This window comes from Lithobates pipiens, unplaced genomic scaffold (assembly GCF_037356315.1).
Source record: "Lithobates pipiens isolate NorthernLeopardFrog02 unplaced genomic scaffold, aLitPip1_a1.2 Scaffold_16, whole genome shotgun sequence".
NCBI classification, from domain to species: Eukaryota; Metazoa; Chordata; class Amphibia; order Anura; family Ranidae; genus Lithobates; species Lithobates pipiens.
The window spans coordinates 634,972,085-634,986,476 of record NW_027507748.1 but is presented as its reverse complement, the minus strand read 5'-3'; the positions used below and the strand labels follow the sequence as shown (position 1 = coordinate 634,986,476).

The 14,392-nt window shown below is 42.2% G+C and overlaps 1 protein-coding gene across 1 annotated transcript in view; it reads right to left on the bottom strand.

Annotated features, from left to right (window-relative positions):
* Positions 1–907: 907 nt before the first annotated feature.
* LOC143983992 (serine/threonine-protein kinase Nek3-like) overlaps positions 908–14,392 on the bottom strand; it is a 43,543-nt gene continuing 30,058 nt past the window's right edge. Inside the window, 5 exon segments of the mRNA XM_077484217.1 lie at positions 908–4,767; positions 6,555–6,684; positions 8,534–8,668; positions 10,332–10,457; positions 13,247–13,337. Of these exon segments, the coding sequence (XP_077340343.1) occupies positions 4,695–4,767; positions 6,555–6,684; positions 8,534–8,668; positions 10,332–10,457; positions 13,247–13,337 (555 nt within the window). The 3' untranslated portion in view covers positions 908–4,694.

The window sequence follows — 14,392 nt, the reverse complement described above, 5'->3', positions numbered from 1 at the left end:
ATTAAAAGTCAGCAGCTGCAATATTTGGGTTTCTATCATTAAATTAAATATTGTAATGGATAGAGGACATCCCCGGCGAGTGCCACTGGTAATTTTAAATGGTTTGGATAGGAGATCCGATGTATAAACTTGTGCTAATGGGCAGGAATAGAGAGCCAATATAACTGAGAATTAGACCTTTGAAGCTGAATTTGGCCAGCACCATTTCCATATAAGTCCAATGGACCCTGTCGAACGCCTTCTCTGCATCTATGGATAGTAGCAGGGAAGACGTTAGCGTATGAACAGCATGATGAATAACATTGATGATACGTCCGGTAGCATCTGACGTTTGTCTCCCCCTCACAAATTGCATCTGGTCGCGCTTTATGATGAATGGAACAATATCCGACAATCTCTTGGCCAACAATTTTGCATATATTTTGATGTCTGAGTTTAGAAAGGATATTGGTCTAAAAGTTTGCTGGCGTGATGGGATCTTTTCCCGGTTTGGGTAGAGTGACAATGTGGGCTCTCAGCATCTCCTGTGGGAATGAATAGGATTCCTCTGCCTTTGTAAATACTTGTTGCATGCGCAGGGCTAGGATTTCTTTGAATGTTTTGAAATATTCATTTACAAAACCGTCTGGCCCTGGTGACTTGCCCTTTGGTAATGTCTTAGTGATGTTTTCTATTTCCTGAGTGGAAAATAGAACATTCACCTGTCTAAGTTAATCTTCTGTCAGTGATGGGAGTTGTATTTTCTGTAGGAAGTGTATGGTGGTGGTTGTTGGTTGTGGGGTTGATGTATCCGTATGAAAATTGTACAGTGCCCCATAGTAGTCTGCGAATTGATTAGCCATCTCCTGTGGATTGGGGATTTTGTGGTGTAGGGTATTATGTATCAGATATGCTAGTTTTTGTGCGGGCAGCCCTTATTCTACTAGCCAGGCATTTCCCTGCTCTGTTTGCGTTAGCATAAGAGTTCAGTTGTACGCGTCTGAGATGTTTATCATATTGTTGTGTGAGAAGCTCCCTTAGGTTTTCTCTGAGTTTAGAAAGTGTATTTGCTATTGTAGGGGAATTTTTGTTTGAGGATTCCAGCTTATTTATGTCAGATAGTAATTGGTTAAGTTTAGCGGTATGCCGTTTTCTTTCTCTGGCCCCTAATTGAATCAGTATGCCTCTCATGTACGCTTTGTGAGCATTCCATAGAGTAAAGGAGTCTATCATGTGTGTGCTATTGTTGTGGAAGAATTCCTGGAGATGCTGAGAGATCACTGGGAGAGTGCGGGGTTCTTGTAGGAGGCCAACATTGCAGCGCCAGATGGGGGGTGAAGGAGAGACACCCTGTTCAGCAATGGACATAGAAACTGTGGCATGGTCAGACCATGTGATATGCTGTATCTGAGTAGTATGAACACAATGTAGGAGCCACTTATCGGTAAGAAACATGTCTATCCGAGAGTACGAATAGTGCCCAGAGGAGAAAAAAAAAGGTGTAATCTCTCTCGTTGGCATGAAGACATCTCCATGCATCAGACAGCTCTTGTTCGTGTAGATTATGAAGGGTCGCTGATCTTTTTGGTTTGTCTGTGGTAGTATCCAGATTGGGATCAGCTATAAAATGGAAATCGCCTCCTATTTTAAGATTTCCATATTGCATGGATTGGGTTCTCCTGAGTACTCTCCTTAGGAAGCGGATTTGATGCATGTTTGGGGCGTACAATGCAACAAGCGTGTATGGATTGAAGTTAATGTCCCCAGTCACTATGATGTATCTGCCCCCTTCATCTATGTATGTCTCTTTGAGTTGGAAAGATAAAGAGTTTCTCAGGACTAGCATCACTCCTCCTTTTTTGCTATCAGGCGTGCGTGCCAGAAAAATGCATGGATACTCACTGTGTGTGCATTTGGGGCTTTTTGTTGTTGAGTCTCCTGTATGCAGAGAACATCCGCTCTTTGTTTAGAGGCTTCTTTCCATACTGAGAATCTTTTGGCCGGGTGGTTCAGGCCTTTGGCATTTATTGATAGGCAGGAAATGGTCATTTATGATGGTGAGAGATGTGATGAATGGTAGTGTAGTGTAAATACTGTGTCCATGGGTTTAGGTAGTTGTATTCTCCTTGAGTTGACTCAGGGTGTTTTGAGACTTTATCTCAGCAGTGGGCGACAGTACCCTGCGGTGAAGATTGCTGTGTGCAACAAGCATGTAACAAAAAGAATAAAAAAAAGACAAAAAGCATATCAATTTAACTGTGGATTCATAAAAAAGGATCTTACAACGGATCCGCATGCAGACATAGCTGCTGAACGTGTTAACGGGGTTATAGGAGAACAAATTGTATACTCCTGTTGCCGGAGAGATATGTAGATATTTCTGTGGTTTGGTTATAAGCTGCCACCGGAATTTTTCTTTTTGCCACGCTTATGTGACACCACTTGCCATTTGTTTTGAAGCAACTGTGGTTGTGGAACAGAGTTGGGTTGCAGGACTTGGTCTGGGAGAATCCCTTAGTGGCGTGGGACTCCGATACCTTCCTCCATTGTCTTGATGGCTTCCGTGGTCCCATTGTGGATAATGGAGAGGGTTGCAGGGTACTTCCATTTGTGTGGAATTTTGTGGTTTCTCAAGGCCTTGGTGATGGTCGCCAAGTTGCGGTGTCTCTGTAGTGTGCTCCTGGAGAGGTCTGGTAGTAGTTGTATGTCAGTGTACTGTGGAGGTATCTTGCCGGGCCTGCGTGCTACCTGCAGGATCTGTTTCTTCACATGATAGAAGTGGACCCTTAGTAGTATGTCTCTTGGGGTACCCTCTGGAAGGAAAGGACGGCTACTCATCCATCTGTTGTTCTACACTGTCCACTCTGACCCCAATAGCCTGCACTTCTTTGTAGCATTGATTGATCCCCTTGACCATATTAGTTTGGAGAGATGATCTGCGTGAAATCAGCATGTCTTTGAGCATAGTGTCTGTCAGCAGTGGGGAAGTCCGCTATGGGGTCAGTCAGTTATTGGGCCTGAGCAGTCCCTGATAGCCTGCTTACCTCCATGTCCTGGTTGCTGTGTGGCCTGACAAGGGTTTTCACCCTCGGTTTAAACTTGGCCGGACTCCTTGTAGATTGGATGGATGTGCCTGAGGACAATCCGCTATGCAGAGGGTCTCGTACGGGCGGTTTATGGGGCCCTCCATGACATTTATTGTGAATTGGGGCACTGTCCTCCGGCCTTTGTGTGTGGGAGCTGCCACCAAGCCTGCGGGAATTCAACGAGAAGAAGCTGGGCATTTTATGAGGCTATAGTGGGTTTTTCCTGAGCCTCGGCATCCCCAAGCTGCCTGGTAGTCTTGCTGTGGTGTTTGTGGCCGTGGATGGACTCGTGTGCTCCAATGTTTTTGGATCTCTCTGGCGGCCGAGCAGAGCTCTCAACTCAGACGTCCATCTTAGAGTTCGGTCGCCACGCCCTCAGCGAGTTGAATTTTGAAGATACGATTATTGCCAGCTTTTATAGCCACTAGCAATAATCACTGTTCTTTCGGCAGGGATGGCTCCTTGTACCCCCCACCCCTCATCAGAACGCAATAGCAATATCAAGAGGGATTCCTCCATCAACAATGACTGTGTTGATGGGGTAATCAAAGAAAATCATGTTATCTATGGCTGGCTTTAGTCACAAGAGGACAGCAGCATGTCATGGGCAAAACAATGTGCTCCCTGGAACACAATGGGGATTAGTATATCCTTCAGTATATATGGAAGGGCAATGTTAAGATGTACCACAAATACTGCTTACAGTAAATTATTAAAGTGACTAAACTGAAAATGTAAAAAAAAAAAAAAAATGAAGAAACCCATAGATACCTTCAAGTCTTCTGCAAATATTAACTAAATCTAGTGGAACTTTGGTCCATGCCTCTCTTTGTGATGCTGCCCATTATACTATTGGACCAGTTGGTAGGAGTCCCTTGGATCCTAAGTACAGGCAATATAGGGACCATTGATAGAGCCTTGCAAGTCCAACAAGTAGCACTGTAGTTTTTAGGTTTGGTCGGGTTCGCCAAGTCTGTCACAACTAGCTCTTCCACATCTACATTAATTGTTACTTGGTAGACATCGTAACAAGCAAGCAAGATAAGAGAATAGTTAGTCTTGAAGTGTACGTCTAGGTATTACACAAAATGTAACCCTAAACCTCCCCCTATTCCTGTAGATCATGTACCAGCATTATTTTTTTCTTTTACCTTGTTCCTGTAGTGTAAAATGGATTTCTAAGATTCCTGCAGGGGCAGCTGCCAGCAGTTCAGTTTCTGTTGTCCCCAGAACTACTGTACATATCTCGAGCCCTTTCCCTACACACAGGCTTTTGGTAATCAAAGTAGCAGCATTGTTTTGATGGGACATAAATCAATGCATACAGGTGGAGAAAGGCAGAAAGGGTTGTGGGATAGGTAGAGTTCTGTAGTCCAGCAGGTAGGGCTTGCAATGCTGGTTGGGATTTCAGTCCAACAAAGTCACTATGAAAGTAACAAGCACAATGGATTGCTGGCAACTCAACATGTATTTTTTCTGTACTTGCAGCAATTTTGGGGAAATGTACATAGCAGAGATATAGTTATTGTGTATACCAAACTAAAACCTTCATCATTGGAATAAACAAGTGCCGTGTCTATCGCCCAGTCCTACGCCACAGAATGTCTTTACTACTTCTGTAGATGCTCTTTAAGCCTGAGCCTCCATCACCCTTTTCAGCTCCGATAGCCAATCTGTGTCCATATCCTCTTCCTCAAAGTCTCTATAGATTGAAGAATAAAAGAACATCATTCATCTCTGAATTTATACTTAAAATATATTATGCTAAAGTTATAAGTCCTACATTAAGATTATAGAGAACCTGTAATTTAAAATTGCACTTAAAAAAGTAACTTAAACAAGTGGAGTCCATCAGTTGACTGCTAACACTATCCAAAAAAAAAAATATGACAACTGTTCTAAAGTCAGAAAATACACTCAATTTACCTTTAAGATAAGATGACCAGATTTTTTAAATGAAATCCAGGGCCATTTTTTTTTTTACTAGTAATGGCAGCAATCAGCGACTCTTTGACCGCCGCCACCGCCTCACAGCCTGTCAAGTCTTACTCTCCGGACCCCGGCTACTACTGTGTGGGGAGAGGAGGAAGAAGATCATTCCACCAGGGAAGGCAAGGAGATAAACAGGCAGGCGGCTGGCCAGGACTTGAGCCAAGACAGAAGGACATGCGAGCGGAGCTGAATGGGCATGTGCCTGAAACTGAAGACATAGTCCCTCGGCTCTGAGCAGTACATGATCATCAGAAAGGGGCACAGATAATGGGGGGGGAAAATAACCCCTCCTAAACTAGTAGGAGCAGCAGAGCAGGGGGGGGGGTGTAATTCAATTTTTATTATTGTGCATTGGCTGTCTTTGAAATTGCCCCAGCCCCTGTTCAAATCCAATCCAGGGACAAACTTGGTCCGGGGACTGTCCCTGTAAACTGGGGATGTCTGGTCACCCTACTTTAAGAGGACCTGTTAGCCCTTGTACACACGGTCGGAGATTCCGACGGAATGTGTCCGTTCGGACCGTTTTGTCGGATATTCCGACTGAGTGTGGTCTACAGCGGACTGTTTCCGTCGGAGTATCTGACGGACCAAGTTTTCCAACTTGTTGGAAAAATTTCCAGACAAAATGCTCCGATTGGACATACTCCGATCATGTGTAGAGAATTCCGATCGGACAAAGTGCCACGCATGCTCAGATCAAATTCCTACACCAAAGCTATTGGCTACTAGCGTGAACGTAGTCTCGTCGTAACGAAATAACGTCATCACGTTGGATTTTCCGACAACTTTGTACAACCATGTGTATGCAACAGTTTCAGACAAAATCCGACAGATTTGGTTGTCGGAATCTCTGACCGTGTTTACAAGGGCTTAGTGTGTTACTATAGATGCTGCCAGTGTTGAACTTTATTGATGGTGAGATTTTTGGGATTCCCATTCTTATTCTTGCTTCACTGCTGTCAGGGCTGGGCTCAGCCCTTCCTTCTCTGAGCTGGCTGCTCAGCTGTCAGCTACATGCCAGCTCCCATCTCTCTCCACAGTTACTCAGCCGTTATCCATATGCTGCTCATCATTCCTGCCTACTTAAGCCGTCCAGTCCAGATGAGCTCTGCCTTCGCCTTGGTCAACATCACAAGAAACCATCACCTGCATTCCTGTTTAAAGACTTGCTTTGCTGGCATCCCTCCTGGCTCCAGATCCTGCTTGCCAATTCTCTACATTGATCCCTGACCCCGGGCTTAGCTGACTATCTGTTCCGTTTACAGAACTTTGGCTATGTTTTGACTACATTTGTTCTTTTTACTTTTATTATTAAACAAGTGTGATTTAACTGTACTTCTGTCTCGGGCTGATTTCATGGTTTCTGACAACTGCCTAAAGCATTATTGCAATAACTGTTTTTGACTGGATGCCACAGGTTAAGGAATATCACCGATTCTGCATGGTGAAATCTCAAAACACAATGATCTTAGTCTTTAGAGAGCATTCATAACTTACGTGTCTTCATCATCAGATCTTGACTGCAATCTTTCAGGATCTATGGCAATCTCCTCCTCTCTGCTGTCTGTGGCATCTGGTCCTCGAACGTCAGTGCCAAGTGGTCCCTTCAGACATTCTTCTGAAGGTTCTATTGTACAAAGACAAAACATATTAGAGGATAGTAGGATGATGACCATAGAAAGATAGAAAGTATTCATAAATAATCATTCGTTTTATGTCCTAAACCTATAGACTAGAGAATACAGGTGCTTGGGTAAGCTGTTTTACCTCTTGCTGTCCATGTACTGTATATCTGTGACAGCTGGGGTGGTGAGCTATAAAGCAGAACTTTGCCCATAACAACTTGATAAAAAAAAAATACTGTTCTTTAGCAAGGAACGAACATTCCAAATTAACAATTATGCTACCAAAATCAGTGTGTACTGTAAATTTCCTCCAGCACTGCTCTTGTTTCATCCTGCTGGAAGCTGCCATTTTGCTGAAGCCCAGAGCCCCTAAGCAGTAGTAAATCTTTAGGCTGTTGGCACATAAGGCCTCTAGTGGCTCTGATTTTCCAGCACAGTGCAACTGAGCATGTGCAGATGAGGATGAGACAGTATTACTGGATTTTAAACAGTATAGGCACTTATTTTTAATGTTTCACATAACTATACCTGCAAAAAGGGGCACCTTGAAGTGATCTACCAGGGCTTAATGTTTTTTGACTAAAGTTCTACTTTAATGCACACGTGTCCTTAGGGGCCTATATTTCTATACTAAGAGCACGCTCATTGCTTCCTTTTAGCACAGTGAACAATCTGTCATAAACAGTTTGTTTATGATTTGGCAATCATAAGCCGGCGGGATGGGCTCTTGATCGTGTGACCACATGTTTGCGAAATATGTCCTGTCTCCTGGCTTTAAGACCCAGTTGAAGGATCCCTGGGGAGAGGGTGGCAAGGTGTCAAAGCATAACTAATGTCTGCACCATTCACCACAGTGCACATCTTCTTCATTTGGCAACTTTGCATATGCAGATCAGTGTACAATCGTTGGCGAATCACATGCTGCAAGTTAAGAAGCTATATTACAAAAGGGGCATACAGAGTCTGTTCTGCCAAAAAAAGCCTTCCTGCTAACAAATTATGTATTTTCCATTAAAGTTTTATTTTTAGGACAGATAAGGCTATCTATGTCTATGGATATCTATGGAACAATAATTTTTGGGAGAAATAATCAATTGAGCATGTGCAACCCTTTGACCTCCAATTAAGAGCTACATTTAGGAGCTATTCATTGTACTTACAGGCAAGCTACATTATAAGCTGGCCTGTAGGTGAAATTTAAAAATAGGAGTTTACTAACACTTTAGGTTGCCTTCTTACCAGCTTTTGAGAGGAAATATCAGCCATACAGGAAGTACATTGTTTTTAGTTAAAGTGATTGTAAACCTATTTTGTTTTAAATATTAACATGATCTATTTACCTGCTCTGTACAACGGTTTTGCACAAAGCAGCCCTGATCCTCCTCTTATTGGTGCTTCTGGCTACTCCCCCCTGTCTAGTGCCCCCATGAGTGTCCCCTGCTTGCTATGCTCGGCCCTGCCACTGCTCTTTCCTATCTAGCTGTGATTTACAGCAGCAGGAGCCAATGGCTCATTACTGTCTCTGAGCCAATGAGGAGGGAGAGAGCGGAGAGGGACACTGCTCTTGGGCACAACACTGGATTGAGATCTGGCTCTGGTAAGTTGAAGAGGTGGCTGGGAGTTGCACATAAAGTTTTTACTACCTTTAGAAACTCTTTAAATCAGCTGACCCATAATAACATAGTTACTGTATAAAGCAGTGAATCTGACATTGCGCAACCTGACAATGCTATGTGTAATAATGTGTATAATAATGATACTAATGTGTATATTAATGTGTATATAATCAGTTAATCTTTCAGAGTAAAATATGTGAAAATGGGATACAATATCAATTGGTATTATACTTACTTGACCTATAGATGGTGTATGTTTTAAATGCTGTGGTGAGATCAGCGTTATTTAGGATATTAAGCAATGATTCAGGTGTCTCCTTTTTCCACTTTCTTCTCTGCTCCTTCAGTTTATAATTGATAACATTGCCTCCTACATACAGGACCAAGAACACAGCAATGAGTTAAGGAAATAGTAAAAGATTGAAAGGATAAAAGCTGAGGTCTGAGAAGCTATAAACAAACTATAATTATGCCATACAATTTTTGTGGTCTCAATATTGGTAGATAAAAAAATTACCACCACTTTGTGAAAAATAGGTTGTGTCATTTTAGCTGTACCTATTTTTTTCTATTGCCATGATGGGTGGCTGTTGCTGCAAAATCTATGAAAGGGTTGACTGTAGAAGCAGGCATCTGCTAAGAAATGCCACACATGAGCAGATACACTTGAAGACACTTGAAGCTTCAAGGTGGTAATAAAATAACACAACCCACCAACCTCTTCATACATGTCAACGCTCTGGAAGGACTGCACAAAATTTAAAGCTGAACTCCAGGCAGATATACATAACCAAAATTAGACCAGTTCTGTGTTTGTAGTTAAAGCTTTGTTAGACGTCAAAGGCTCCATGTAGTGTAAAATCCTTGGTGGGTTTATGAAGTATAAAAAGGAACACTCACAGTAGAGAAAAATTAGGTCTTCTGCCCCAGAGCGGCGTCATTTGTGATGAAACGCATAGAGCAGAGCGACGTGCCAACGTCACCATCTCTCTCTTATCCTGACAGACAGGTTTATTAGGTTGTGTGCCGGCTGACACACCAAAACTTAAAAGGTGCTTTTTTTTTACTCATTGCTGTGAGTGTTACTTTTTATACTTAATAAACCCACCAAGGATTTTATACTATGTAGAGCCTTTGATCTCTTTTTGGTACCCAACTATGATCCAACTTACTGAATGATATCGGAAGTGTGGTGAAGCTCGGAGATGAGAAGAAAGGCCCTGGCTAGGTTTTAAGCCATAGGCATACCTCAACACCCCTATAATAAGGGGACCACAGGAGCTGGTAAGCAGTTTCTACAGCTGCTGCTGGATTCACTGTAATTTTTGGTGATGGATGATAGACAATGCTATTGATTCATTATCACATTGTTTGTGATCAACTTCACAGATGAACTTAACTCCTATGGATTCATTTATGGAGTTTACATTTGTTATTTAGCGCAATTCAAAAACTTTTCTTTATTTACAGTTTGTGATTGTGTTACACAAAATAAATTGCTGCTCACTGTTCGTTTATTTTTTATGGAGAAATGATTTATAGTGCAGTTTTTACACTTTTTATAACTATAATGGCTCCCTTGTAAACTCTCAGGGGAAAAACCACTTCTTTATGTAGTTCCATTTAGGGATGCGGGCAATGTGATCATTAGGATCCATTCACTGCTTTCCATTCTTTGTATTTGTAGTTATGTTTTTAAATGTCAGCAATGTTAGTACCTGAATCTGGTAACAGCCTCTTGAAATCCATTGTACAACAGAGTTAAAATTCAGAGAGGAAGTAGCAGCACAAGAGGCCAGTTAGCTGTACAACAAGGAACATGCTGATAGGAGGAGACAGCAGATTAACAGAAACATTAGCTTTTAGGTGTGTTGCTCCTCTTTTTACTCTCCAATCACAGGCAGAGGGAAAGACCAGACCTGTAAAGGTAACCTAACTGTAGTAGAGAAAAATCAGGTGTTCTACCCGGTAGTACAGAGTTGTGCTTTGTATAGGGGTTATGCTACAAATCATTTTAGGACTAGCCCACTCACCCACACTTCTGTTAGACTCTATGCTAGATGTGAGGCTGGTGGCATCCTCTAGAACATTTACAACTGTGTCTGTGGGTTCCTTCTTCCACCGTTGCCTTCTTGAACAGGGAGCTTTGGAGGGCTGGGCTGTATGAAAACAGAATGTATGTATTCATAATATATACTTACACACATGCATAATGTATACATACACTGCATATTTGTTTTGTCACAATACTCTTCAATCAAATTATCCATATAGTTCCAGAATTTTCACTATCTGTGTCTACATTTTGTCCAGTATTATTCATTCACATGAGACAACCAAGCTGTATGCCAGTGTGAATGGGCCGTCTTCAGTCACCTGCATAGGTGCCTGCACGGGTCTGCATGGAACACTTGTGCATCTCACGCGGGTGAAGACAGACCCTGCGCACAGGTGTATAGATTGGTACGCCAGTGTGAATGAACCCTAAAGTAGATGTAAACTCTAATTGAATAAGAACTAGTTGGCTAAAGCACCATGCATTAAACAACCACCATTTATAAATAAAAAATAAACAAAATAAAAGCCATTTCCTACTGACATGCACTCCAGTGATCGCTTCATGTTCATGACATTTCTTGGAGTGGATGTTCTAACACCAGTGGACCGTGCTTGATTAATGCCATCTTCATCAGGAGCCCATGTGAAAGGGTAACCATGCATGGCACAAGTTAAAGGAAATGACAGAGCACTGACCTCCCAGCACACACCAGCAGCCATACTTTTAGCATGGTTGCTGATATAAACTTGCTCTTAAAGTTTTACTAAACCCAGGACCCTAGCATAGAAGAACACAAAGGTTGCATAGGCCTAGTGCATTATCCTCAATACATGTTTTATTTAATAAAAATGGAGGTGAATATACTCACAAACCAGTACTTGTGTCATAGCATTATTATAAAGCGGAGTTCCACCCAAAAATGGAACTTCCGTTTTTTTCCGGAATCCTCCCTCCCTCCGGTGTCACATTTGGCACTTTGAGGGGGAGCAGATACCTGTCTAATACAGGTATTTTGCTCCCACTTCCGGGCATAGATAGCCAAGCCACCCGCGGGTATCTGCACCACTTCCGTCGCCTTTTCCATCCCCGCCCTTTCCATCCCCGCCCTTTCCATCCCCCCCGCCTGGGAGGCACACAGGTCCCAGAAGACAACAGAGACCAGTGGGATCGCGCATGCGCATTAGGTAACCAGGAAGTGAAGCCACAAGGCTTCACTTCCTGATTCCATTACCGGAGATGGAGGCGCCTACACCCAAGAGCCAAGGGACGGGTCAGCTTCCGGTGCCGACATCGCAGGCGCCCTGGACAGGTAAGTATCCCTATTTTAAAAGTCAGCAGCTGCAGTATTTGTATTGTAAAAAAATAAAAATAAATTAGGCAGAACTGCTTTAAATCCATATGCTAAAATCCACAACAACGTAGTCACATCGGCTAATGCATTTAAAGGTTTCCCTCTTCTTCAGAGCCTTGTTTAGATGTCTCTTAGTGTTGACAAGGAACTTTTCAGTCAGGATCAGTGCTTTCTCTGTTTAGTGCTGCTGTATATAGCTTCCTTGTTCCTCGAATACAAGTGTTGTGGATTTTCACATATTGATGTAAGCGGATGATTTTATGATAATGCTATGACACAAGTACTGGTTTGTGAGTATATTCACCTCCATTTTTATTAAATAAAACATGTATTGAGGATAATGCGCTAGGCCTATGTGCCCTCTGTTTCCTTCTATGTTTCCAGTCCATTTGGACTCCTCCAGTCTTTGGAAGAGAGCGAGGTGTGCATTAGCCACATATACTAACATGTCAAGATAAGAGTCTGATAACATGTTGTGACTTGCCACACAGCGCAGGAGAGTGAACATTTTGATATCCCCTGCATTCACTGTATCTGGTTTCCCACAGCACACAGAACATGGAAAACGCAATAACTTTAGTAGATATAAACTGCTAAATACCTTTTCTCATCTGCATTATAAAGCAGTCTTGTGACTCCTATCAGTGTCCAGTGAAGTGCTGGTTAATGCTAGTAGACTTTCTGTCTGGGCAGCGCTGACTGGCCCTATGCTGATCACATGCACTCTCCCAAGAAAACAAAAAAAAAAAACCCTCTCTAGCAACACACACCAAACCGAGCATGTGCAGAGTGCCTCCAAGGCTCTGTAATATCAGGAGATGGATTGGGGACTGTAAAAGAAGGGGAGGATCAGAGAAGAAAGGATCAAACAACCTTTTTTACACAATGTGCAAGATTAACCCCTTGGGGTTCACAGTTAGTATAAAAAGCATGATTTACTGGATATACAGACTGATTTTACTGTTGTGGGTTTAATAACACTTTAATGGCAGGGTAACGAGCATTATTTTAATGAAAGCTGAAGATTCATAAATATATTGGAAATTATGTTTGAAATCACATTAACATACTAAAAAGGCATATGAGGATTTCAGTGATTGGGTTTTAAATATTATTAAAATCATGGGCACTGTATTAGGAGTTGCTGGAACATGCAAAAGGTGACTGTGATCTCTGGCAGAGTCAGTGTTGACGAGAGAAGAGAGAAGAAGGAAGAGAGAAGAAGGGAGAGAGGAGAAGGAAGAGAGGAGAAGGAAGAGAGGAGAAGGAAGAGAGGAGAAGGAAGAGAGGAGAAGGAAGAGAGGAGAAGGAAGAGAGGAGAAGGAAGAGAGGAGAAGGAAGAGAGGAGAAGGAAGAGAGAAGAAGAAGTTTTTATTCTAACCCTTGCAACAACTAACAGAAAACCATGGGATCCAGTCATACTACTGAAAAGATACACTACAGCTAATAGACAATAGGAGAAACAATGAGCAATCCATTATTACAAAGTATTACACATGCAAGACTGAAATTCTACAACATATACAATTTGTTCATACCATCTTCCAGACGTGCTGGTGGTTCATTTATTTGTTGGAGGACTGAAGCCAGGTCATCTTGTGGAAAGTTTTTAGACAACTCGTCATCTGTCTTATGAGTAGTAAAAAAATAGAATTTTACCAAATATATACAATCTAAACATGTTGCATTACTATAGGCACACAGCATTCATCTTTGCACATATGGTTTGGATTCAAAAAGATTTGTAAACCAATTGACATATTAATCACAGATATAGTGAACTGGGTAGACTCCTGTACATTATATTTTATGTTTCCTCCAGTGTCACATAAAACCTCGACCATTGGTTCCATTGTGCAATCAATACAAATTTTCTCCATCCACATTTTTGTGACTGGCTGAATTAGCTGGGCAAGTTCATATACTTACGGTGACATAAAACATGTAAAATGAATTTCCCTTTTGCAACTGGACAAAGGGAATATACAGTTATACTGGGTCAATATACTGTATGTGAGAGAAAATGTATATTTCATCAATTGAGGGATACCAGAAGCCTTTGACGTTTCCGTTACACTGCCACCTGCCGGAGTGGCAAAGATAAAAACTGTAGTCCAACCCAGGAGATCCCTTCCTACAATCAGTATGTCTCAGTTTGTCAATGGCCAAGGAGTATGGATGTTTTCTATTCAGTCTTTGCTTTTGCCATGTGTGGACCTTGCTGGACTGGATATTGCAGAAAGCACCTGAAAGCAACATTCAGGCACTAGGTTTCTTGTAGGGCACGTTCTGAGCTCTATTCTGGTTAAAGTTAGCTACAGAGCGCTTTCAAGTTTCAGTATGCCCAAATCTCTGCCTTTCCTCCCCCAAAATGTCTTCATCTGCTTTGCAGAATCAAGATCTAGTGATCTGCATTGGTTTGGACTGGACCAGTTGGATGGGGTAGACTGAAAGATCTTCTTTCCCAATGATTAATTTACCATTCTGCTTTCAGTTCACTGGCTTTAAAATCATGGCTGTTAAAGCCAAGGTTTTGAGGAACAGGGCCCTCTAATGCTGCGTACACACGACCGGTTTTTCCATCAGAATAAACTGACAGTTTTTCCAACGAGGTACCGCTAAAATGGACTTGCCTACACACGATTGTTTAGAACGCGGTGACGTACAACATGTACGACGGGACT